At 42.3% G+C, this 26,835-nt stretch overlaps 1 protein-coding gene across 1 annotated transcript in view; it reads right to left on the bottom strand.

The window, feature by feature from the left end:
- LOC111145323 (fibronectin type III and ankyrin repeat domains 1) overlaps positions 1–26,835 on the bottom strand; it is a 99,359-nt gene that overhangs the window by 21,527 nt on the left and 50,997 nt on the right. Inside the window, exon 2 of the mRNA XM_022500160.1 lies at positions 1,348–1,525. Within this exon, the coding sequence (XP_022355868.1) occupies positions 1,348–1,373 (26 nt within the window). The 5' untranslated portion in view covers positions 1,374–1,525. The remainder of the gene's footprint in view (positions 1–1,347; positions 1,526–26,835) is intronic.

The following is a 26,835-nucleotide window of genomic DNA, read 5'->3' as shown; positions in this document are numbered from 1 at the left end:
TTCAGATGGAAATTACCTAAATGGAGAATACCATGGCATGACCTCATTAAAACGCCATTTTCGAGTCATGGGGCCAGAATTATTTGCAGATGGTAACTACATTTCAGATAAATGTGTTTGGTTTTTTTGTTGTTTGGGGGATTTTTTGTTGTTTGTATCGTAAAAAAACAAAACCACAACCAACCAACCATTCATTAAATCCCCAGGATATTATCATTCAGGGAAGAGGGAAATCCTCTGTTAATACCCTCAAGATCATCACGATGCCACCTTGAGAAAAGACTGGCAAAATGCCGGAGATGCCCTGGGCATTGACAGCATCAGCCCCAGTCTGTGAGGCCTCCCTACAGCGCCCAGTGATATTAGTCCCCGGGGGACGTGGGCAAAATGTACACCAGATCTCTGTCATTTCTTACAACCTGAAATGATTCTACAATTATCTCAAGACTAATTAGAGTTCACACAGCCATATTTGTATCGTGTTTTTGGTATCCCTAAGATAGTCATTTCACAAGTGGTAAAGCAGTCAAAAGGAAGAAAGGAATTGGAAAAAAAAATGACTTCTTGATTACCCCAGTTATATTCATTTATTAATCCGTGGGACAAGTACTCAGATGGCCTACAACGTGCCAACGCAGCCTAGGGTCGGGGCATCGGGTGTTATGCAAACAGGAATCTTTCCTGCCTCTCTCAGAGTTTAAATACTAGTGGGAAGACAAAACAAACATGCCAACGAGACAGATAATTCCAGCAGAGCTGAAGGTTAGGAGTGCATGAGACAAATTCAGGACAGAGGGGATGCCTGGGTGAGAGGGTGGCCATTTCCGAAGGCCTTTTGCAGAAGGGATGTTCAACCTGATATTTGCATGGCATGAAGGAAACAGCCACGTGAAAACAGAAGGAAACACACTCAGGGTAACCTAACGAGGAAGACCCGGCCCTGGGGACCAGCACTGCTTGGGAACAGCTAACCGAGAACAGCAGTGTGCCAGGCGGTCCGGAGGCATCCTGGGCAGACAGGGGGGCCCCAGCCCACATCTCTGAACACAGCAGCCTCCTCCAATCTCAAATCCTCTTGATTGTGTCTCTACATTTTAGAGTTTTAAAATATACCATTAGAATACTGCAGGAGCCAGAGAAGCTCTTGAAGGTAGAGGAGGTTTTGTTTCAGAGTGACCACTCATGCTGATTTTCCAAAACTTCTAATTCATAAGCAGCATGCATGCAAATGATGCTGGCTCACTTTTTTCTTTCATTTCAGAATGAGTCTTGTTAGAGACAATAGAAACCATTCCAGCTCATCAGGAAATCAAAGCAAAATGTTAAGCAATTCAACATTGCACCTACGTATAAATGATACCATAAGTGTGCATTTTGGGGTCTTCTTCTTCGATCGAGAACCTGAACCACTGCTCCTGAGGTCCTTGCCGTTTTGCTCGCTTTTCCAGATCCCAGTATAATTCGATGCTGTGATGAGTCACTTTGCCCACAACAGGTGGATGAGGCTTTGGGGATGGTGTGATTTCTAAAAAAAAAAACAAAAAACAAAAAACAATACAGACTTTCAGGACTCCATTTCCATAAGGACTCCGAGATCAGCTGAGTGCATTACAATAGGGAGAGATGAGACTGTTTTCCTCCACATCCGGGCACAGATGTAAGTATCCTCCCTGCTGCTTGAAGAATATCGGAAAAGCTCAAGTGACAGAAAATCCAGCTGATGTAGTGAGCTATGACATACTTCGTCGAGAAGATCATATCCTAACCCATCCATACAATAGTTCACTTATGGACCGTTCCAAAATGTTTTTTATAATGTAGATGACAAAGGATTGATATCTCTTCTAGATAAACAGCTCTTGCAGACTAACCAAGGGAAAAACCCAAAGGCTAATAACCAACCAGACGAAAGATGAGCAGTGCACAAAACATCAAAAACAAACAGCCCGTACAATGTCCAACAGACACAGAAATTGATAACAATCGTATATAACTTCATATCCAGTCAGACGCTCCAGACGAGAGAGCATAACTAGGAGAGATGACAGTGTAGGGAGAGGACAGTCTCAAACATTGCTGGCAGGGAAATGGGAATTCTAGCCTTCTTAGGAAGCAATTTGGCAGCAAGTATTAAAATTAAACATACCTATAGCCGCCTCTCCAGCCGTCCCATGCCTGCAGAAATCAGAGCACCAAAGCACAGAGGGACGCCTCTACAAGGACAGGAAATGCTGCAGTTTTTAGCAGGTTACGGCAAACAAGAGATGACCCATTGATAAGCGAATGGTCAAATAAATGATGACATGTCCCTAGCATGGGACATTACATGGTCCTTTAAAAATGAACTGTAATATAACATAATAAAAAATGTATACATTAAAAAAAATGAACTAGTTCTAGACTAGATGCCCTGAAAGGATTTCCAGAAGGTATTCTTGAATGAGATGCAGAGAAAGATGTGGAGAAAAATACAGGTTAGTCTGTTGCTGTGGAAGAGGACAAGGAGCACAGCACACCAGGGTGGTCAGCATCTGGCTGTTGTGTTTCGTATTAGCTTCGCCTCCCCTGGGAGATGTTTAAGTTCCTTGAGGGCTGGGTCCATGTCTTACACTTTTTTTTTTTTTTTAAGATTTTATTTATTGGGAGAGAGAACACAAGCAGGCAGAGGGCAGAGGGAGATAGAGAAAGAACCTTAAGCAGGCTCCACGCCCAGCACAGAGCCCAATGTGGGGCTTGATCTCAGAACCCTGGGATCATGACCTGAGCCGAAATCAAGAGTCAGACGCTTAACCAACAGAGCCACCCAGGCGTCCCAGATGTCTGACACTTGTCTTAAAAACCCTCTGTATCTCACAGGGCCTTTTGGGCCTCAGAAGTATCAGTGATTTAGCAGACTCACTATTCACTAAGAAAGGGTCTTGTACTTCCCAGAAGCCCTGTCTTGGTAGCGGACACACAGACCACAGTCTACTCCCCGCAGACTCCAGGGCATCCTGCAGTGTAGCCGTCCTTGAGGAAGGCAGGGCTGCCCTGATCTTGCCTACTCCAGGCCAGGAGGACAGACAACCACCAATTTCCTTTACTTCCTCTGGATACACCAGGGGACAGCCTGCAAGCTCATTTTTCTCAACTTTATTTTCCTAATATCTATCAAAGCATGGCATGATGGAGTTGACTAAACCTGGGTTTAAATTCATGCTCTGAAACAGTCAAAAATATCCAAAGTGTTTTGTGATAACTCACTAGCCTACGGAGTCGCGAATTCCAGAGTACTTCGTACCTCACCTAGCAGCTGAAAGGAGCTAGGTCTGCGTGCAACCTAGGTAAATCTCAATGAGGGGTGAAAATCACGTGCTCAAAGGACCTGCTACATCGCACCGCTTCAGTTTTTACAACACAACACTGGGTATTGTCTGTAAATACACAAACATGCAGTAAAAGTTGAAGACGTGATGGGGAAGAACGCCCACCACCAGGACGGAGTTATGGCGAAGACTTCGGGGAAAGGACGGAGAGATCATGGGGAGGGAGACTTGCCACCGTATCTGTAAGGTTTCAGTTCTTTAAGAATTTAAGACTTATTTGGCAAAATGCTTCATTTTAAACTTATGTGGTCCACGGGGCTGTATGATTTTCAATACTTGAAATATTAAGAACTATAAAAATGACTAACATGACTCATGGGGCTGTTGGTTTCCTTAGAGAAACCTATTTCAATGTCCTACGTACTAATTAATATCTGTGTGGGAAAGAACACATGAGCACCTCCTGCCAGACACTCACCTTTTGGTATCAGCATCTCCTTTAATCCCAGCAACACTGCCTGGCACGTATTAGAGACTCACACCCTGACATTATGACACCCGTGCTGAGCAACCCTTTTTTTTTTTTTTTCTTTTCTTTCCAGAGCCTTCTAGAACCATCCAAAGAGCAGGACTAATAGACCATTGCGGATAACCCCCATATAATTAGAAGCCAAGTAAAACTCCCACTCCAAAGATGCCTGATTGAGAATCTCAGTCAAAATCAAGATCGGCAAGAAACTCGAATTTAATGCCAAATTTTGAAATGGACAAGTCAAATGGCTCACCATGAATTTATGTGAGGAATAAAAAGATAATGTTCCAGTCATGCTGGGTGACGGGCATTAAGGAGGGCACGAGATGTAATGAGCACTGGGTGCTATAGAAGACTGATGGGTCACTGACCTCTACCTCTGAAACTAATAACACATTGTATGTTAATTAATTGAATTTAAATTAAAAAAATATTCCCCGTTATGCAAGCGTTTCTCTTGCCTTGCTCTTTACTCATCATCAATACAGTAAATTAACGAGAGACCTCGGTCTGTGAGCTCAGCCCCAGACGATCAGATCTCTATGCCTGAACTTGGCACCAGTTCCACCAGATGTGGCAATGTGCCCACATCTGGCAGCAGCCTCAGGACAGTCAGGGTCCCCCCACTGTCTATCACCCCTCCCCCTGATCTGCCTGCCAGAAAAGGTGTGCTGTTGGGAAAGTTGATTTGTTGTTGTTCCTCGTTTTTTTTTTTTTTTTTCTTAAGGCGTGGTCCAAACCTCCCTGGCCCACGGCCTCACCACAGTCTAGCACTCGTGAGCAAAGGCTTACCGAGCGCACAGCCATGGTAGCCGCAGACAGGCTGTGGCGGAGACCCCGTTCCGCACGGCAGTCATACCCCAACACTGAAGGTTTGTGCACAGACCAGCGAGGCTACACTCTAAGTCTTCCTTACGGAACAACAAAGCTTCCCACGATGCGAATCTCCACCTGGGCAAGAACTGCTTTGGGCGGAAAGCTATTCATGCCAGACAGGACACTTACGGTCAGGCCATGACTGAGCATTCTCATCAGGGAAAAGTTTGTGTTTTTTTGGTTTTTTTTAGGGTGGCCAACAAAATAAAACAGATGAGACCAAAGTTGTCTTGGTCTTTGGCAAACCTCCAGTCATTTGACAGGCGTGTTTTAACCCTTACGACATTGTACTTAGTTTGTGTTTTCTTTGATAAAGATTCTGGTATTTTTGTCATGACCTGCTATGATACACATTTTAGGAATTGGTTTTAGGATCCTAAAATATATGTATAAACAGGTTACAGGCCCAAGTCCAAACCTCGGGATGCCAAGGACACACAGGTCCGGGACAGCACTGAGCCTCCATGCAAGCCAACAGCAATGGCCGGGACGAGACCAGCGGCTGGGAGGGGGACAACAAAACCCCCGTGACGCCCGCTCGGTGCCAGCACTGTCATAGATGCTGTACGGTCAGTTACCAGTTCACCTTCCCTACAACTGTAGGTGGAGATAACAAAAATCCTGCTACCCTTATAAAGTATCAGAGACACAGAGAGGTCAAAGAACTTGCCCAAGGTCAGACCATAGTATTGGGCAAAACCAGGGAAGCTGACTCAGAAGTCCCTCAACCATACTGCCTCCTAGGAGCAGAGATCTAAAAGGTAGACCTGGGTGAAAAATCTTTTCATCCAATCTAAAGTTTTCTTTGAACCCTTCGTTTTATTTTTATTTTAACTCCAGTGTAATTAACATAGTGTTATGTTAGTTTCTGGTGTACAACATAATGGCTCAGCGGTTCCATATCTTACTCGGTGTTCATCAATCCCCTTTCCCTTTTTCCCTCAGCCCCCCAGCCACCTCCCTTCTGGTAACCGTCAATGTGTTCTCTAAGAGTTGAGAGTCGGGTTTTTTTTTTTTTCCCCAAACCATTCATTTTAAGTAAGTCTTGACTTGTGAACCCGCTTAAACCCCCAGGAAATTGAAAATGAGCATGACAAGAAAAATGGAGACCCCCATTGTCTGAAGTGCAGGGATGTTGCATACAGGAGGGAGAAGGGAGAGGAAGTCCCTCCCGGCCCTGGGGCCAGGGAGACCGCTTATCTTCGGGAACTCAGTCCACAAAAAAGAACATGGTCTGAGAAGAGCACAGAACCCTAAGTAGGGGCCAAGAAGGCAGAGAGGTTTGGCTGCCATTCACCTTGACACTGTGAACGTGAGTAGGAAGACAGCTGGGTGCCTCTTTGTGTCCAGCATGGAATGTGGAGGGAAAGATGGCAGTGAGAGGCCAAGAAAAGGTTATTATAAGGTCTGGAGTAAACAATTAGTGAGATGACCCCTAGAGAAATCTGCCAGGCCAGAGAGTACACAACATACTGGAAAAATAGGCTACATTGAGTGTACGACCAATACGGGCACAGATTCCTCCATTTTTCTATTTTGTCACCCCCACACTTTACGAGGAAGCTAGAATTGCAACCGGGGGGCAGGGGTGGTGGTGAGCTTATCTACCATCCCAGCTCTGACTCCCTCTACTCTAGGAGTAACTGACTGGATAACAAGTAACATATCTTTCTTAAGGTGACTAAAATCAACATTTTATTTTATTTTATTTTATTTTTTCGAGAGAAAATGAACAAGCAGGGAGGAGGGTCAGAGAGCAAGAGGGAGAAGCAGGCTCTCTGCTAAGCAGGGAGCCCACTGCAGGACTCTATGCCAGGACCCTGAGATCACAACCTGAGCTGAAGGCAAACACTTAAACAAATGAGCCACCCAGGCGCCCTTAAATTAGTATTTTTAAAAACTCAAAAGCTCATCTTTTTGCTATTTAACCAATATGTTCGTATCCAGGGGCACCTGGGTAGCTCAGTGGAATAAAGCCTCTGCCTTTGGCTAAGGTCATGATCTCAGGGTCTTGGAATGGAGTCCAGCATTGGGCTCTCTGCTCAGCGGGGAGCCTGCTCCCCCCGCCCTCCCCCCACCCTCTCTCTGCCTGCCTCTTTGCCTACTTGTGATCTGTCAAATAAATAAAATCTTTAAAAAAAAAAAAAAAAGATGTTCGTATCCATATTTGTATTTATCTTCTATCATAACCACTATTTGGGGAATTGCCTTTTATAAGCTTTATAAAATGAATGTACAACACACCATAAACAGACACTAATAGATACAAGATGCTACTTTGTTGTTTTAATTCCAGGATAGTTAATATACAGTGTTAGAGGCTACTTTTTATACAGAACTTTTAGAACTCTTTTTCCTGTGAGTATCAGATCTCTTAAAAGATGCTTTTGCTTAAGTCTGATAACCAGTGTCAAAATTTAGACAATCACAGAATCTCATGTCACAAGCTCTGGCTTAAAACTTAACTTTCCTCATGATACCAACAAAAAGGAAGAAACAAACCTTACCTTCAACTTTGTGTGGTTCCTTTAAACAGTTGGTAGGTTCTCTCCATCGTGGCTAACTTATCTGAAAAGTTTTCCAATAGGAACCAGGTTGGTGGTGGCCGAGGTCAGGGGAAGGGGGAGCGTGGGGTGGGGGCGGGGGGGGGGGAGTAAAGGGGCAGAAATGTATGAGCTTCCAGCTACAAAGTAAGTCAGAAGAACATAATGCACCATGGACCTTGTAAACATAGGTAAACACCATCGTTCTACATCTTCGCAAGTTGGTAAGAGCAGATCTTGAAAAGTCCTCATTACAGGAAGCAAAGAAAAATGTTTTGTAACTAAGTGTGGGAACCGATGGTAACTAGACTCCCTATGGGACCCCAGTGCCACATACACGAATATTGAATCACTCTGTTGTACACCTGAAACTAATGTTGTAGGTCAATTATACCTCAATAAAATAAATACCAAAAGAAAAGGTTTTCCAAATTATGAAAAAGGAAATACTACAAGGCAGACTGCAAAAAGATGATTGCGTGAGGATTTATGCCTGTGTTGTGCACCACAGACGTTCTTTGTAAAAAAGTTCTCATGCAAATCTGACAAATAGGACAGTTTCATGCCCCTCCTGCCATTTGTCAAGTAATAAATAATATGAACATAAAATATAGAAGCTCCACACACTGTCACCATTAGTCCCAGTGGTTACAAAGATGGTAAAAAGAATGGCTCTCAAGCACACAAGAAACCCACCTTTTTAAGAACTATCATTTACAAAGTATAGGTCTAAACACGAATGCTATCAGGTATAAGTAAGCCACTGTACGATATTAGGCCTTAGCACCCTAATTTTTTAATTCAGATTGTAATAATATAATAAAACAGAAATGTGCCAACCCTATAAAAGGAGATTCAAAGGAGGAATTAGTACCAACATCCAATTAACCAGGTCTCCTGATGATGGGCACGTGATAGGATTTGAAAAGCTACGGAGAGAACTCATGATCACAGTCCATATTGAAATTAGTCGTGATTACTGTCACAGAAAGCAGAAAATGATGAGTCTCATCGCTGTCGATACAGAATACCACAAAAGCAGAATGGCCCTTTCCCTGTCCTTCCAAAGACACCTGCAGATTTACTGAGGTCAAATTTCATTGACAAGGGACATCTGCATCCTGGCCTCAAGTGGCAGATGGTTTGTAATGAAGATGACAGCACACTGAGGGGACATTATATAAAGGACAGTGGTGACTGTCATCTCGAAGCAATTCGTCATGGCTTGAACATCTATTTATAGCAACCATAAATCAAAACCATATTCCAAATCAATATGACAAGGAGATCATAACCGTTCCTACACCCTGGATTTTTATAAGTATCCCACAATGTTTGCCATGAATACATACCGAAGAAGGAATTTTCAGTCAAATATCACAGTAACCACAGAGCGAGGATGGCTTTTTCCTTTAACTTATACTTTCCTTTAACTTAAAAATGAGATGCGACAGCCAAAATGGCCTTAGCGCCACCAAACTATCCTAGTGTTTTCATAGAATGGGATCCTATAAAACCCCAATAGAGGAAATGACCAAGGACAGAAGTAGATAAGCTGGAAAAATTATAACCACCAGGAAATACAATTAAGAAAATGTTCAAAGTTACTACTAACCAAAACGGAGTGTTGAGAAAGCAAAAACAGATCCGTGGACAAGAGAATGAACTGGTGGCTGCTAGGGGTGGGGGAGGTGGGGTGGGGGAGGGACAAAGTGGTCCCAGATCCAGGCTTACAGTTCTGCACCGGATAAGTCATGGGAATGAAAGGCACAGCACAGGGAAGACAGTGTCTGATCCTGCAACCGCATTTACGGTGACAGCGGGGTGAGCACAGCGTAATCACCATGCCGTAGGTCACGCTGTTACAACTCATGAAGCATTTTGTGCCAACTATACTTCAATGAAAAGGAGGCAGGATGGGGGTGGGGAGGGGATGTTAAAATAACTGGAGTACCATTTTATTTATAAAATTTGATGAAAATTAGCACAGGGTATTACCCTTGCATGTTTAAGGCTGTGACAAATCTGGTTTACCTACAGATTGCGGGAAGTCCTGAGCACAACCCTTTACTAAAGCTATTTGGCCATGTTCCACAAGGATTATACAACATCCCACCTGGTGATTCTTCGCCTAGCAACATATCCAAAGAAAATAATCCAAAACCAAAAAAATAAATATAAAACCTAAAGGGTTTTTGTATTGTGTGTACTTTTACTTCATACTGTAAAAAATAATAAAAAATAGGGGCACCTGGGTGGCTCAGTGGGTTAAAGCCTCTGCCTTCAGCTCAGGTCGTGATCCCAGGGTCCTGGGATCGAGCCCCGCATCGGGCTCTCTGCTCAGCGGGGAGCCTGCTTCCTCCTCTCTCTCTGCCTGTCTCTCTACCTACTTGTGATCTCTATCTGTCAAATGAATAAATAAAAAAATCTTAAAAAAAAATAATAATAAAAAATAAAGTCAAACATTTAAAAAAATAGAAAAAATAGTGTAGTGTCTTCACACCCGGCATGCAGCTTCATCAATTATCAGCATGACCATGGCCACTCTTCATCTTTGCTTCCACCTAACCCGCTGCTCCCCCAAACCTGGATTATTTAATAGCTAAATTTTAATGAGCATTCACTTTGTATCAGACCGTGTTGTAAGCAATTTGCATATCACATCTCATATATTGCACTCCTACATCACTGATACAATATATCACTTAATCTTTAGAACAACCCTAGGAAATCCTAGAATTTCCTCCATTTTACAAATGGACTATAGTTAGAGGACACATAGCTTGCCAGGCTATGTGGGGGCATCCAGTAGGCAGCTTTGAACGCAGGCAACACAACACCACAGCCATGCCCTTAACCTCTGTGTATACCACCGACGAGCTCCCTACATTTGACTACACACGCACTTACATAAATGATAACAGAAAAACCAAGAAAATCACCTTAGCATCCTTGATAGCCATAAAAACTGCAAATGATCTAAATGTTCAAGAACATGGAATCTGTTGTATACACGGTGGTACATCATTTATATGCAAAAATACTTCGCCACTAAAAGGCCACATGGGAGAATATATACTAACGTCAATATGTTTGATATGCTAAGGGAAGAACCCAAATTTGCATAGACACTGATTATAATGGTATAAAATATACAGATGCATACACAGAAAAACTTAGAAAAATGAAAGACAATTAGAGCAGGATTTATGGCTGATTTGGGGGTAAGTTCTATTGTCATTACAGCATTGGATACGGAAAAAAAAAATCCAAAATGGGATTGCACATTTTCGCGTATACTTAATGAAAATAAAATTCAGCAAAGATCAACGATCAGCCTCGACTCTCTCTCCCTGAGCTTACATGTACCTGGAGAAACAAGTCTGATAAACAAGTCTGATAAACAAGTGTGATAAAAATATCCAACGAGGTACTGTGGATGCTCCGTAGCCTGAGACGCTTCAGCTACACTCCGGCTCAAGTTACTGACCATGCTGGCGTCAAGCACACATTCTGCACGTACGTCCAAGGGTAAGTTTACTTTACATCGATTCATTCAGTCTATCTGTGGGACACCGCCTACGTCCCAATGGCACAAGCATGACCCAGACAGAGAGGGTGAGGGTGCTAAGAGACGCAACACAAAAGCAAAACAAACAAAAGCAAACCAGAGGCACAAGGCAGGGAGAGGAGAGACAGCAGGTGCATCTTGGGTTGGGGGGGGCAGTGGCGGCTGGGAGGGGTGGTGAGATGCTCTCAAGTGAGGTGTGAAGGGTCAGAGGGATAAGTCTAGCAGGGCCTGTAGGCTGAGAGGACACCATCTATTAAAAAGCATTTTCATTTTCTTTGGGGGATGCAGTCAGCTAAGCGTCCGACTCTTGGTTTTGGCTCAGGTCATGATCTCAGGGTTGTGGGATCTCGAAGCCTGTTGGGCCCCATGCTCAGTAGGGAGTCTGCCTATGACTCTCTCTCCCTCTCCCTCTGCCTCTGCCCTTCCCCTCAACTCACTTTCCTTCAAAAATGAACAAATCTTTTTAAAATTTTAATAGAAACATTTTCATTTTCTTAGAAAATTTCCTTATATTTTTATTGCCAACCACCCTTATCTTCTAAGAGAAAATAATATAAAATGCAAACTGCTTAAACCTGCTTCTCTCTACTTTGCTAGAAAGCTTTTAGAGGAAAACAGAAACCACACATAAAGCAAAACTCAACTAACAAAAAACAAAAGATACAACCTCCCAGAGTAAATATTTGGAAGCGTAGTCTCATGTCCTGGATCCACCGCTTGTCTCCTGCCTCAGGAAAAAGAGGATACATAAGGAGGACTGCCTCCCTTTTCCCCTCCCTCCCTCCCAAATTTCCCACAAAGAAAAAGCAACAAAATATTGAAAAGTGGTTTGAAATATATAAGGAGCTTCGACATAAGATAGGGGTAATGCTTTTGAAAACATTCACTTCGTCCTTTTTGCTATGTGGAAACCCTGCCTGGAATTCCATATGGGTAACAGGTAGTAGACAAAATAGGAGATGTGTTTCCACACTATTTCTTGCCCAGACTATTTTCTGCACAGGACACTCAAGCTACAGTATGCCTAGACCTCTTGATGATCTGATGACCTCCATATACAGATGAGGAACAGGGAGGAAGGGACAGGCTCAGACAGGTAAAGCAGCCTGTTCAAGGCTACAAAACTGGTAAGAGGGGAGCAGGAGTTGCAGCCCAGGTCTCTAACTGCAGAGCCTGGGCTCCCCCCCCACATGCAGCTGGCACGGGGTTTCTGAGCTTTTCAATGGAAACGAGTAACGAATCTGGGTAAAAATGACAGCCTTTCCGAACCAAATATGAAAAGTCAACTTGCTATTTATATGTTATTGCCACAGAGCAGGTCACTAAAGTTTAAACTATATTTAGAGTGAATATGATGGGATATTTTAATAGCAGCAACAGAAAGATGTTCCGTGCATCTGCTTAGCTTCCATCCATGAAGGAAACTGCACTAAAGAATACGGCCAAATACACAGAAGCAGAATATCAATCAAGCACACGCACCCTCACCGATCATCAGGGAAGGACTTCAAAGGGGAGTTCACCATAATCAAGTTTATGAAAATCACAATCTGCTGGCTGCAGGGAAAAGGAACAGTTGGGGTGTTCCTGGACTGCCAGCGAAGTATAAGCTGGGAAACCTCTCCGGCGAGCCGGGGACCAGGTGAAATGCCTTCTGCACCACCAGCCATTCCACTCCCAGCCATGGTCCCTGACGTGGCAGGAATGTTTGCAGCAACTCTGCATTTTGAAAACACTGGAAACCACCTCCATCGCCAGCATGAGAAGCCTGAGCCAATTATAAATAATCGTACACTGCAATAGTGCACAGTAGTTAAGGTTACACTTGCAATTAATTGGGTCTAAATTCATCTCCATGGATAAATCGGTGGGGAGGGGGGTGGAGGGTAGCTGAATTCCAAGAGCAAGTTGTAAGAGGATGTGTACAGAATGACACAATCTCCATAAAGCTTGAGAAAACAAAACTGTATCGAGAAAAAGGAAGGAAAGGAAGAGAAGAGCAGAGTCATTTCATTGGCCTTGGTTTCCTAAGCTGGTTTTTCCTAAGCTGGATGGCAGCAGGTGATAACTCTATGACTAAACTACTTAACAAAAGAACAGAACAAGACGCAGCAGACCCAGGTGTGTTTCTATCCTTATTCTTGTCTTACTCACTGCCTAAGTGAATGGGTACCCAGATAACCCGCACTCCACAATCACCTTAAAATGTTATGCAAAGGTGGCTCTATTTCAAATTCAGACACCACCAGGAGTCGTGGGTCTTTAATATTCCCTACATTCCAATGATACATGCAATCCAGCTAGAGACCAGGCTCCCAGAGGAGTGTGGACTGAGCCAACACCACTTCATAAATGCTTGATTCGAGCTGACATTATTCAAATATTCAGGGAATTGTCTTTTAACTCCTTAAAATAGGTTGCAATTCATTCAACCATCAAAGATAACTAGTCTGAACACAGGATGTTTTACTCTACAGCCATCGATGCTTGTCAGTGCTCCGCCAGCATGCCGCTGGCCGGCAGGTGTGAGAAATCACACACAAATCATTGTGTTGTCCATCTTCTAGTTCACGCCTGGCATCCCATAGGATGATACTTTGTCTCTGGACATAGAGGTTTATCAGCTGCCTTCCACAGAGCCCCATAAAAACTAACTCAATCCAGCCTGTAACATAAATAACCATATTGTTTGAACCCTTCTTCGTCACATGAATATAGTGGAACAATGTGTACCGACAAGGATCTTTGCAATCCTACAGCTTTTGAGCACATTTTGTGGTTGCAAGTGATTATACCAGGGGTCATCGTCTTAAATTTCTCTCGAAACTGCTATTTTCCTGCTCTGTTCTCATCCAACCAATCTCTTTCTTCTACCTATTCTCTGACCTTTACTTTTCAATATCTTCTTTTGAATGTTCCTGTGAGGTAGGCACTCTAAGTATTGAGAAGAGGGTAGGATGAGATGGACACTTCTAGCTCTGAGTCCACAGTCTTACAGGAGATAGAAACACTACACAAAGACATCTCCCCCCACAAAAAAAAATCACAACTCCGATCATTGCTCTACAAGAAACAGACCAACGTGCTGAGAGGCCTTTGATCTCGTGTATCAAGGGTGCAGCCCAGAAAGGTCCATGATGACATTATAGCAAGAAAAATGACTCATCATGCCACTTAAGTTGATGGTAACATAAGGTGCAAACTTGCCCCCATGCAAAATTCAAACCAAAAACTGAGTCGGATCATTTTAATAGCAACTGAGTAGTCTAACTAATAGTAATACCTCTAGAGAAAAATTTAACCCTCATCATGGACATACAGGGCTCTCTTGCTAACCAAAAATAGAACGTTCCTGCGAAACTTTTTATAAGCCAAAATGGCATAAACCAAAGAAGCAATTATCATTAATTTATATGGAAAAATATTGTTAGCATTCACAGACCCAAAAGACACTCTCGTAGGCTTTTCTGGTACCTTAGGACATATCTGGTTACTAGGCACACAATATAAATGGAGAGGAAGCACAGGTGCTCATGGACACAGGTCAACTCTGGCAGCTGGAAACGGAGACGCTGAGTGGAATCTTAAAGTGAAAATCCTCTTCAGATTTCTATCAGTTAGCAAAAACAGGTACTAACACAGGTCTTTGTAAAAGTGCAGAGGCATAACGTGAACATTTGAAATGAAGGGGATATCACGTACGTGATAAACTGGAGTCCTTACGAGTTGTGATTAATGAAAACATCATGGTTTTCTGTTACACATCAATCCATATTTCCCACACGCTGGCGCTCTTCCAAATGGGGTTCTTTTGTAGCTTATAACCACACCCCTGCTTCTCCAACATTTGCCTTTGCAATGGTTTGCAATAAAAAGAATGAACAGAAGGGATGACCGAACTTAACATATACAAACTTTTTTAACCCTAACTCTCTCCAAACTCACTCATTCTAAATAAGTTACAAGGGTCTACACCGGAAAATACATTGCACTTTGGCAGCCAGTATGGAAAAAACCAGGATCATAAATCTGGCATTAATTATAAATAATGGTCATTGTTCTTTGCATTTATCAGAATAATGTCCTAAATAAGAAATCCCCTGCTTCTATTATGGGGTTGTTTTCGTATTCATGGGTTTCTTGGCTCCCATCAGGTCTTGGCGGCCAAGATTCATGATCGGACACTTTGCTGTACATAGTAACTAAACCTGTTCAACAAACAAAATTCAGAGGCAGCTACTATGTTATAGTTGCCTTCCAAAAAGTCCCTCTCCTCCAGTGTGTACAAAACAGTTTGAAATAGACTTCCTTCCCCTCTCTGCACCTGTTACAAATGTACCTCTTTGATCTCGGCTTGAAGCAAATAAATTTCCTGCATCCTCTGAGCCAGGTTGCTTACCTTCCACCCTCCCCAGCTCCCTTCCTCCATGTCCTTTCCTCTTCACACACTTACATCCTCCCCAACTCGTCCCTTACATTTCCAGAAAATGCAGAGGAAATGTTGACTTGAAATTATCCTTAAACCACAAGCTTTTATTTTTACTCCTGCAATCTTTCGGTTTCATGGAAAAAAAATATTGCTTTCTAAATGGAGACTATAAAATTAATCCTACAAATGAAAATTGGCACACATAAGCATTCAAACATAACCTCAATTAAAAGGCAAAGTCATTACCGTCCAATCAGATGAGTTCTAAAAAGTATACTGTTCTGTCTTAAAAAAAAAAAAAAAAAAAAAAGTATGTCCTACTGTTTTCAAAAAGAAAGATGGTTATTCAGATATTGGAAATTTTTAAAAAGAATTCTCTGGACTAAACACATACCCCCCCCCCAAAAAAAAAATGATGATCACTAGCAATTCAATGAAGATTCAAAGATTTCTTGAGCATTAGTATAGCAGATTTTCCAGTATCAGGCTACTGTTTTCTTGCATGTTAATATATGTGGCTTCCACTCAAATTTTGAAAACAAACTATTCTCTGTATATGATAATCTTGTACAGTTAATACTTCAATAAAAACTGTGGTGCATTTAACTTTATGCAGCGATGCAAGTATTCTTATAAGACATTTCTAAAATCGGGCCGCCTGGGTGGCTCAGCGGGTTGAGCCTCTGCCCTCGGCTCAGGTCATGATCTCAGGGTCCTGGGATTGAGCCTCACATCGAGCTCTCTGCTCAGCGGGGAGCCTGCCTTCCCCTCTCTCTGACTACTTGTGATCTCTGTCAAATGAATAAATAAAATCTTAAAAAAAAAAAAAGACATTCGTAGAAGTAAAATTATGGAGTCTTTGAATATGTAAAGGTTTCATTTTGATATATGTTGCCAAATTACCCTTTAAATGGTGCATATATCAATGTACCAAGGGTATGCAAGAGACTGGTTTCCCTGTATCCAGACAAACAAGACTTGTATCAACCCCCTTGCCCCAGAAAACAGGTTGAAAGTGAGACATACATTCCCACACATGGGCAAGAAGACCTGGTAAGACCACGGTCATGTTATTAATGATGTAATGAAAAACTGGAAATACCCTTTTCAACAGGAAAATGGAAAAACTGAGGTTTATTTGTATCACAGAATACATTTTGTTGCTCTCTTAGGTAAGTAATGGTGTCTGCTACTTAGAAACTACTGTGTTTACTTCAGCTCATAGTCAATAACTTTACTGAGTATGCAAAATAATCTAATGTGTTATTTACAGACATATACATGTATAAGAACTATGAAAGCATTTATTCAGCAAATATTTAACTGAGAGCCTACTATGAACTATGCACTAATCCAATACTGGGGATTTCGCAATAAATTCAACACAAAGCTCTACCTCGATGAGTTTATGTTTAGCAGTTGTGGGAAAGACACTAAACAAAATGAATAAACAAAATACAGGAAAAGTTAGGACAAAAATTTACAACCACACATAATGCAAAGATTTCTTACACAAGACATGGAAAGCATTAACCACAAAAGGAAAAAAAAACTGATAACTTGAGTTTCAATAAAATTTAAAACCTCTGATCTTTGAAAATCACCATTATGAAAATTAAAAAAAGATATATAGAGAACAGGGGGAAAATGTTAGTGATTCATACATCTGACAAAAGACAGACGTCCAGAACATATTAAAAAAAAACATTTACTCTTTTTTTTTAAGTTTTCCCAATACCTTTTGTTGAAGTGACATTTTCCCCATTGGATATTCTTTCCTACTTTGTCGAAGATTAATTGACCACATATTTGGGTTTATTTCTAGATTTTCTATTCCATTCTATTGATCTATTTGTAGGCCAGTGCCATGCTATCTTGATGACTACAGCTTTGTAATATGACTTGAAGTCTGGAATTGTGATACTTCCAGTTTTATTTTTCTTTTTCAAGATTGCTTTGGCTATTTGGTAAAACCAACAAAATGCCAGGAATAACTAAAGTAAAAAAGCCGAGGAATCTAAGTGTTGGCAAGGATGCAGAATTGTAACTCACACATTATTGGTGGAAATCTGAAACTGTGCACTTTGGATAACGGGCAGTTTCTAATCAAGTTAAATATAGAAACTGAACATTGAAACAACAGCTCCACCTGACATATCTATCCAAAGTGAATGAAACATGTCTACAGACTTGGACATGAACATTCAGTGTACTGTGTTCAAAACCAACAAAACCTGAAGACATACCGAATGCCCATCAGTGGGTAAATGGAGACATTGTGATAGAGCCATACACTGAAATATCACTCAGCAATAAAAAGGAATGCATAGATAATTCATAATATCCAATGGACAGTTACTGTACTGTCGACACACGTAGCAGCAGATAAAATTCTGAACCATTATGCTGAGTCACAGAAACCAGACAGAAGTGTTCACATTGAGTGACTCCACTTACATGGAGTTCTAGAAGACGCAAAGATCCCAAGTGACAGTAATCAGAGCAGTGGTTGCCTGGAAATGTGCCACAAGGTAGCACAGGGGCCTAGGGGGATATTTTTGGGGATAGAAATGCTCTGTATCTTGACTGAAGTAATGGTTACGCAGGTGAATACATCTGTCGAAACTCCACTCACTATATACTTAAAATGGGTACACTTTATTTAATCTCAGTAACGTCAGTTTTTAAAAGAAACAATATATAATATATAATATGATCCTAAACACTAAGGAAAAATTTCAAGCAGGGAATGGGACTAGAGAGGGTGGGGTCAGTTGCGGTGTTAGATTGGGGTAGCCGAGGAAGACTCACTCCACTGGGGGTGTGACTTTTTTTTTTTTTTTAAAGCAAGCGCACAAATAGGGACAAAGGGCAAAGAGAACAGGAGAGAGAATCTCAAGCAGGCTCCATGCTCAGTGCAGAGCCCAGCGCATGGCTCGATCTCATGACCTGAGCTGGAATCAAAGAGTTGGATCAAGAACGGGTAGAGCTGAGAACATGGTCATGGAGGTATTTGGAGGAAGGGCACTCCCAGAAGCAGGCACAGCTAACACAACTTACAGGCAGCAGCAAGCCCGGCATGTTTCCTGAACTGCAACAAGGCCGGTATATTAGAGGATCATGAGCAAGACTCGGAGAGGGTGAGGGGAGAGAAGTCCGGGCTGGGGCGCACAAAGGGGTGCACGAAATATCCAGGATGTTCTCATCACTGCAAAATCTTTGACTTTGGTGCTGCAGGAGATAGAGAGTCATTCAAGCTTTCTGAGTATAGGACTGACACAATCTGATTGAGGTTTTAACAGGAACCCTCTGGCTACCATATTTTAAAGAGACCAAAGTGAGGTAAAGGCAGGAGGAGGGAGACCAGTCAGGAGGCCACTGCAGTAACCCAGGTGGAAACAGGATGGTGGTGAGGACCTGGGAGGTAGGAGGCCGGGTCCGAAGTGATCAGATACAAGCAACCAAACCTGCTGGACTCTTTGAAGGACCCTCCAGTCCACAATGCTTTGGTCTCACAAAAGGCAGAATTACCATCCAGAGACAGCCCATCTCTTCACCTGTCCCAATTTTAAAAATACTATAAAATGTGAGCAGGGCTCAAATCCATCAGGAACCAATGGGAACAGAAACCTGGGCTTTACTGTTCCGGAACAACCAAAAAACAGGAAAGAAAGAATCGGCTGAGGCAGAGAACCAGAGCAAGAGAAGCAGGGAGTCAGAGCACAGGAGGACCAGAGCTGGCCTCATCGGCAGGTAGCAGGGCCTCAAACTGACGAGGCCAGAGCAATACAGCAACCACGTCACTGCCATATTGGACTTGGAAAACAACGCAGCAGTGGAGTCAGACTATCCCGATCTAAGGGAGGGATCCAAAGCAGCCGTGGTTCCTTTAAACCCCTCAACTACCTCTGGGGCAGAAGCAAATTCTCTTTGATGGAAAGACTCCCCCTCCAAGTTATTAACCACACAGTTTAAGATCAAATAAAGATTAGCAAACACAAAGGAAGGCAAGCTACCACACAGTGAGGAATATAGACCCTGGTATTAAGCATGCCTTTTTCATTCTAAGGTTTTGACATCCAGGGCCTTACTGATTCTGGGGAGACGGCCCCTCCCAGGGCTATAGCCAGTTCCTAGAGGCCATGAATTTGCCTTTCAGGGCACCTTTCATTTGAAAAGTAGTCAATCCAAAGCCCACACTTCCTCTCACCTCCTATAAGATCTTAAACTCTAGACCAATATCCACCTGTCCTAACTACCTATCAGATACTAGACCAACTGGGACAGCCACTATGCCCCAGAGCCTGCGGGAGTTATTCAAGGTAGCCAGTCTTTTTAAAATATACTTTATTTATTTATTTATTTATTTATTTATTTATTTATTTGAGAGAGAAAGAAAGAGTGCACAAGCAGGAGAGAGGGGTGGAAAAGAGAAGGAGAAGCAGACTCTCCTCTGAGCAGGGAGCCCCATGCAGGACTCAATGCCAGGACCCTGGGATTATGACATAAACTGACAGAGCCACCCAGGAACCCTCAAAGTAGTCAATCTTAAACCTGCTTATTCTGCCGGTCTTTCCTACAGAAACCGCAGTGAAGAGTCCTGTCCACAGTCGTCCTTACTCTCCCCTCTGCCTCCTACTGACCTGGTACTTCCCTGTGTGTCCTCGTCTCTACAGGGCATGGCATGCCCCCTGTTCCTGCAAACTGTGAGTCACAAACTCTTCCGATGACGTGCAGCTCACCGTAACTGAATAACAAACCCACATTAAAAATGCCCTCCAAGAACCGAAGAGGTTGGAATGGTCAGATTCAGATGAACTAAGAGTTATGTACATAAGTTTTAAAGAAATAAAAGATTTACAAAGTTGAACATATAACAGAAAACTATGAGGAATGCCCAGAAATATCTGACCAAAAAAAGCATATGGAAATTCCAGAAATGCAAATACAATTGTTGAAATAAAAACTAAGCAGTGGATTAAGTGGCAAATAAGCAGAAATATAAAGATATGTCTGAGGGGGGCGCCTGGGTGGCTCAGTGGATTAAAGCCTCTGCCTTCAGCTCAAGTCATGATCCCAGATCGAGCCCCGCATCTGGCTCTCTGCTCGGCGGGGAGCCTGCTTTCCCCTCTCTCTCTACCTGCCTCTCTGCCTACTTGTGATCTCTGTCTAATAAATAAATAAAATCTTTAAAAAAAAAAAAAAGATATGTCTGAGGAACTCACCCAGGATGAAGCAGATATAGAAAATGTAAAGTAGAGGTTAAGAAAAATAGAATATCAACATACAGTCCCTCTGACTGCCAGAAAGGAAGACTACAGAGAGTAGAAAGGCAATATTTAAAGACTAACCACTGAAAATGGACCGTAACTAATTAAAAATACAAATTCACAACTCAGGAAGAAAAACATATCCCCAGTGGGATAAATAAAAAGATACCTAGACACAAACATGAAACTACAGAACATCAAAGGCAATGGCAAGATCCCAAAAGCAACTAGAGAGAAAACACGTCCCCTCACAAAGTAAGGTCAGGAAGAGACAAGAATTCTGAAGGACAACACAGGAATATCTCAGAGGGAAGAGAAAAAGCAGCTGTCAGCCTGAACAGCACACTCACTAAAAATTCTCTTCAGGAACAAGAATGAAATAAACGCTTTTATCAATTAAAAAGGCAGGCTTTTTAAGTTTTTTTTTTTTTTTAATTTTAGGGATGGGGAGAGGCAGAGGGAGAGAGTAAGAGAGAATCTCAAGCAGACTGCACGGAGCAAGGAACCTGACCGGGGGCTCGATCCCACCCTGAGATCATGACGTGAGCCAAACCCAAGAGTTGGACACTCTACCAACTGCGCCACTCAGGTGCTTCCAAAAAAAAAAAGGGGGGGGGCATTTTGCAAATATTTGCAAAACCTATCGGATAAAGGACTTGTATCCAAAACATAAACAGTCTTCTTAAAATTCAACATTAAGAAAACAATTAAGAAATTGGCAAAAGATCTAAATCAATATCTCACCAAAATGACCTACAGATGGCAAATAAGCACATGAAAAGATGCTCAACATGACACACCAATAGGGAACCGCAAATTAAAACAGCATGAAGCCACCCAGCGCCTATAAGAATAGACAATATCTGGACGCCCAACAATGCCCAATGCTAGCCAAGATGCAGAGCAACTAGAACTCTCGATCACTGCTGTTGGTCCGGCTACTCTGGAAGACAATTTGGCAAGATCTTTCTTTGGCTGAATGCTGTTTTGTTTTGTTCGAAAGCTGAATGTAGTCTTACCATATGACACATCAATCAAGAGCCCAAGTAATTACCCAGTTGATTTGAAAACTTACATCAACACAAAATCTTGTGTGAGAATGTTTACACGACAGCTATACTCATTGTTGTCCCCAACTAGAAGCAATAGGTCCTTCAGCAGGTGAAGGGACAGGTCATCTATGGTGCACCCCTACAGTGGGTGTTATTCAACAATGAAACCAATGACCTGACAAGCCACGAGAAGAATCTTACTTTTACATTGCTAAGTGAAAGAAGCCAGTCCAAAAAGGATACATCCATACCATTCCAATTATAGGATATTGTAGCAAAGGCAAAACTGTGGTGAGAATAAAAAATCAGTAGTTGCCAGAGGTTTTAGGGTAGGGATGGAGGGATGAGTAGGTGAGACACAAAAGATTTTTTAGGATAGTGAAACTCTTCTTTATGAGCCTCTAAAGGTGGATACACGATACTATGAATTTGTCAAAAACCCTGGAACTCTACAGCCCAAGCAGTGAAGCTTAAACTTAAGAAAACCATGCCAACTAGATTTTAATCTAGTTGTTGAAGTTCAGTGAAAAATCTTGAAAGCAACTATTGGTGGCGGCTTGGGGAACTAGAGGGACAAAGAAAACAGTGGACCTTTCTTCAGAAATTACGTAAGTGAACACAATATAGAAACAGCTTTAACATACCTGAGTTAAAAAAGGGTCTACCTGAATACTTTACCCAGTGGCAAGCTCTTTAAAAAAATAAAAGCAAAATGGGGCGCCTGGGTGGCTCAGTGGGTTAAAGCCTCTGTCTTCAGCTCAGGTCATGATCCCAGGGTCCTGGGATCAAGCCCCACACCGGGCTCTCTGCTCAGCGGGGAGCCTGCTTCCTCTGCTCTCTGCCTGCCTCTCTGCCTTCTTGTGATCTCTCTCTCTCTCTGCCAAATAAATAAAGTCTTAAATAAATAAATAAAAGCAAAATAAAGGCTATTTTAGGCACATAAAAGCTGAAAGAATTCATCACCAGCAACCCTGAACTATACAAAATGTTAAAGAAAATTTCATAGGCAGAAGAAAAATCCTAGGAGATGAAAATCTGGATCTACACAAAGGAATAGAGTACTAAAAACAGCATATATGTGGGTAAATAGATCATCTGCCCAAAGTAAACAACAATGTGTCTTGAGGTTAATAGTATGTAAAGAAGAAACATCTCTCAATAGCACGGAGGACAGGGGTACAAGTGTAAGGTCACAGGGTTCTTTTGCATAATGTCAAGGGGTGTGACTTCCATGAGTCGCACCTAACAGACTTTGATGAGTTCTAGACCACCCAGGTATACAAATTTAAAATGCATTATCATTTCTCATTTTTAACTGTTTACTAAAACTATCTTCCCTCTAGTATGTAAGGTGTTGTGTTTTTTTTTTTTTTTAAGATTTATTCATGTATTTGACAGAGATCACAAGTAGGCAGAGAGGCTGGCAGAGAGAGAGGGAAGCGGGCTCCCCGCCGAGCAGAGAGCCCAACTTGGGGCTCGATCCCAGGGCCTGAGATCATGACCTGAGCTGAAGGCAGAGGCTTTAACCCACTAAGCCACCCAGGCACCCCTGTAAGGTATTTTCTTAAGGAACATGAGTGGGTCCTTTCTTGGCCACTAAAACTGCTAAATGAACATACCCACAGATTATCATTCAACTCTTGTAAGTTAATTATAAAATTTTCACTTTAAATTTATTTAAAATGCCTAACCATAACTTTTTTTTTTTAACTTTAAAATTACCACAATCACTTTCTACCACGACAAACACGTACAATAAATATATTACATCCCAGGTGCCTGTGTTGTATTTTCTACAAACCCAACGAATGCCTTTGGTCCAAAGTAAAAAATTTCACCTTGAAGTGGGAAAGCAATAAGAATAAAGATTATTCATGCTCGTACGTAGCAGTAAATCTGACGGTGCCTTCCCGTTTTCTATGCTTGAAGAACTTGCATCATACGTGGCGGCTGAATGGTGGAGCATACAGGCAAGGGAGAGCTCCAGGAAATGTTATTTTCTGTACAATCTTCGAGAAAGCCCTTGATTCTTTTTTTCTTTTCTAAAGTGAAATCCTCAATAACATGTCACTTTGAATTCCCATCCAAATATAGGCAAACCTCATCCTGGCTGTTGCCCTTCATCCCCCCAAAATACAATAAAAGTACTGGTTTTGCTTTAAGATCCACACGCATCAAATATTTGCATGCTTGGTAGGTAAAACAAACACCTTGTAGCCCAAGTGTTCCACGATTTTCTTAAGATCTCCATTTTCCTCCTGATTTGAACTTTAAAATGTGAAGAAGGAAGAATGTGGCCTCACACAGCGTTCTGCCATAGCCAGGGTAAGTCATCATAGTTCATGGAGATAAGCCTTGACAATCTTAAATTCCTCCAACGTTCCTTGAGTTAATTGCCCCCACCACACCCCTACCCGCCTGCTTGGCACTGCTGTAGAACACACATTCTTTCTTTCTTGGAAGGAACTGGATTTTGTGTGGGAGCTATATAATCACTTGAGATGAAGCAAGTAACTGAGTTTTTATTAAAACATTACTTAAAAACTAAGATACCTAGGGGCGCCTGGGTCTGACTCATGGTTTCAGCTCAGGTCATGATCTCATAGGTGGTGAGATAGAGCCCCAGTTTGGGCCCCATGCTCAGTAGGGAGTCCAGTTAAAGATTCTCCCCTTCTGCCCCTCTGCCCATTCATGCACTCTCTCCAAAATAAATAAATCAAAAAAAAAAAAATAATAATAATAAGATACTTACATCAAATAAGAGTATTACAAGTGTTTCACAGAAATTCTTTGCCAAGCAAAGCAATGAACAAAAGGTACCAGAGTGATTTCTGCTAATGTTGTAATTTTAGGCAATTGTTTCTTTTAAGCTTTTTGCTCTTCAATAAATGCTCTATTAATAAGTTTTCCTACCTATTTTAACTAAAAATCCATTTTGCCCAATACAGGGGGGGTAAGCCATTAACTACTGAAATTCTCCATGATGTCGAATCCACGTTGACTTTATTTGAAATCATTTGACTCAAGGATAATGTTAAATTTAATCTTTAATTTTAATTGTAGGCTTTTTAGCACATAACAAAACCATCATGGCATTCCTAGTATTTATGTGAGCACTGACATTGAGCCAGTCCTGTGCTGGGTGCTGGAGAGCAGCAGTCCCATTCAGGCTCACCGACACCCATGGAGGACAGCAGAATCCTTACCTGAAAGTGAGACTGGAACACAGAGCCCTCCCAGAGGTAGAAGGTCGCCTGATCAGGAGTGGCTGAACCCTCCTCTGCCTGACTCGAGTTCTTAACAAAGCTGTGTTGGATCTGGAGCTGTGACTCCCCAGGAAATGGAAAACTACGTACAAATCAGCAACCACGAGTCCCTCTCTGAACTATTTTTTTAAACAGCTCTATAGAGGTAGAATGGAAATGCCATAAAACTCCTTTATTTAAAGTCTACAGTTCAGTGCTTTTCCGTATACTCAGAGTATAATCATCTTAAAATGTTTTTAAAGAAGCTTTGGGGTTTGTGGTAGGAACCTTGGGCAAGAAAGGGCAATTCTGGGCACACATGCCAGCCCAGGGCCTGACCATTTACCTTGACTGGTACAGAAAGTTCCAAGAAAGTGCTCTTTGCTGAGCAAGACCTTTGTAAATGAAATAATGATACATTATCATTAGCCACTGGCCCCAGAGAGAAAAAAAAAACAAAACAGAAGAATGTCCGGCCAGAAAGTCTGATGCTCTTGATATGGACCTTTGCCTTCACTGGGTGATAGGTTTCTACGAGATGGGTGGGGAGGGGGATGGCGGGGTGCAGGGGGTTCCCGTGCTACAGAAAAATGCTTCTTCTTCGCCCCCAGACCCCAGGCTGGGCTGAGGCACCTTGACCGCACAAACACTTGGGCAGACTCAGGTGGAATCCTGCGGTAAGCAGAGGCGGCCGGGAGGAAGGCATTTCCCGGACTCAGAGGCTGGACCCACAAAATGTTTAGTTTACAAAGTGGTCTGGGACATGGTGTGACCCAACAGACAAACGTTGTCCAACTGGACCCATATTTATTCAATTCTTTAGGAGGGGGTCCTGTAGCCATGAAATAATAAGACCCAAAAAGAGATTTTCTACAGAGTTCATGAAACCTAAATTTTGGGGGTCTTAACAATGTATTCACATGGCAAAACATTTTCTTGTTAAATCTGCAAAAAAGGTCAGAACTCCTAATTATTAGGAGTGCACCCTCTTCCCGCTTCAACTTCTCCTATGCCCACCTCCCCCCACATCTGGCGACATTGTGAGGACTGGTATCCCTACCATCAAAGGGGCACCGAGTTAGAAACACACCTGCTTTGGGAAGGTACTGATACCTTCCCAAAGGTATCAGTACTCGGAGTCGCGTGTGTGTATCCCCGAGGTACTGCTATGCCCTCCTTCTGGAAACAGGCTTCCCGGGGTGCTCCCCATCACGCAGGTTCAGGGTGAGCCAATCTACTGTCCTAGGAGCACGCCCTTCAGGGAAAGACAGTGAGATGGAGAGAGCCAGAAGCCAGTCTGTGGAAAATTCTCCCAAACATCAAATATTTATAATCTGAAGCAGAGGTTGTAGATCTCACTGGTAACTAATTAAAACCGAAGTTTTCACCTGTCAGAAATATACTCGAGAGGCAGCGTATACAGTTACAAACATACCCTATTTTTCTCTTTTTTGCAGTAAGTCACATGAAATAAAATGTCAAAATTCTCGGTTTGCAGGACACAAATGCAAAGCCTTCCTTCAAACAGCAAACGTAACTGACGCACAAGCTGCATGTCTGCCGTGTTCTTAGGCACACCTCCACTTAGCAGGGCATCTCGTCCTCACAGTCTGACAGCTCCAGATAAAACAGCATGCAGAACTGCCACCGGTGCAGCCAAGTAGCCTGAAGAAACACATGTCCCCGTGAAGAACGCCCACACGGACCCCATCAATGATTCACTCTGTGTAGCCTGAGAATAATTATACAATTATGGGGTTTCATCAAAAACAGTGGCCACTTTTAAACACATTTGACCTGCTCTTGTGTTTGCCTTCATTTCAGACAAGTTTTCTATTTTCTACCATTATTGATCCCTCCAAAACTCAAATATGCTGGAAAGGAAGGACCGTACTGGAAACTAAAGAGGAAACAGAATAAACTGGCAGGACCTTCAAAATGTTGGGGAGGAAAAAGATTCTCCCATTTAACAATGAAATTAAATCTATCATGGTTGAAATGATGTGCAGAAC

Source organism: Enhydra lutris, unplaced genomic scaffold (assembly GCF_002288905.1).
Source record: "Enhydra lutris kenyoni isolate GAN:26980312 unplaced genomic scaffold, ASM228890v2 scaffoldscaffold12, whole genome shotgun sequence".
Classification (NCBI taxonomy): domain Eukaryota; kingdom Metazoa; phylum Chordata; class Mammalia; order Carnivora; family Mustelidae; genus Enhydra; species Enhydra lutris.
Note: the sequence above shows the minus strand (reverse complement) of the source record. Positions and strands in the feature narration are given on the sequence as shown.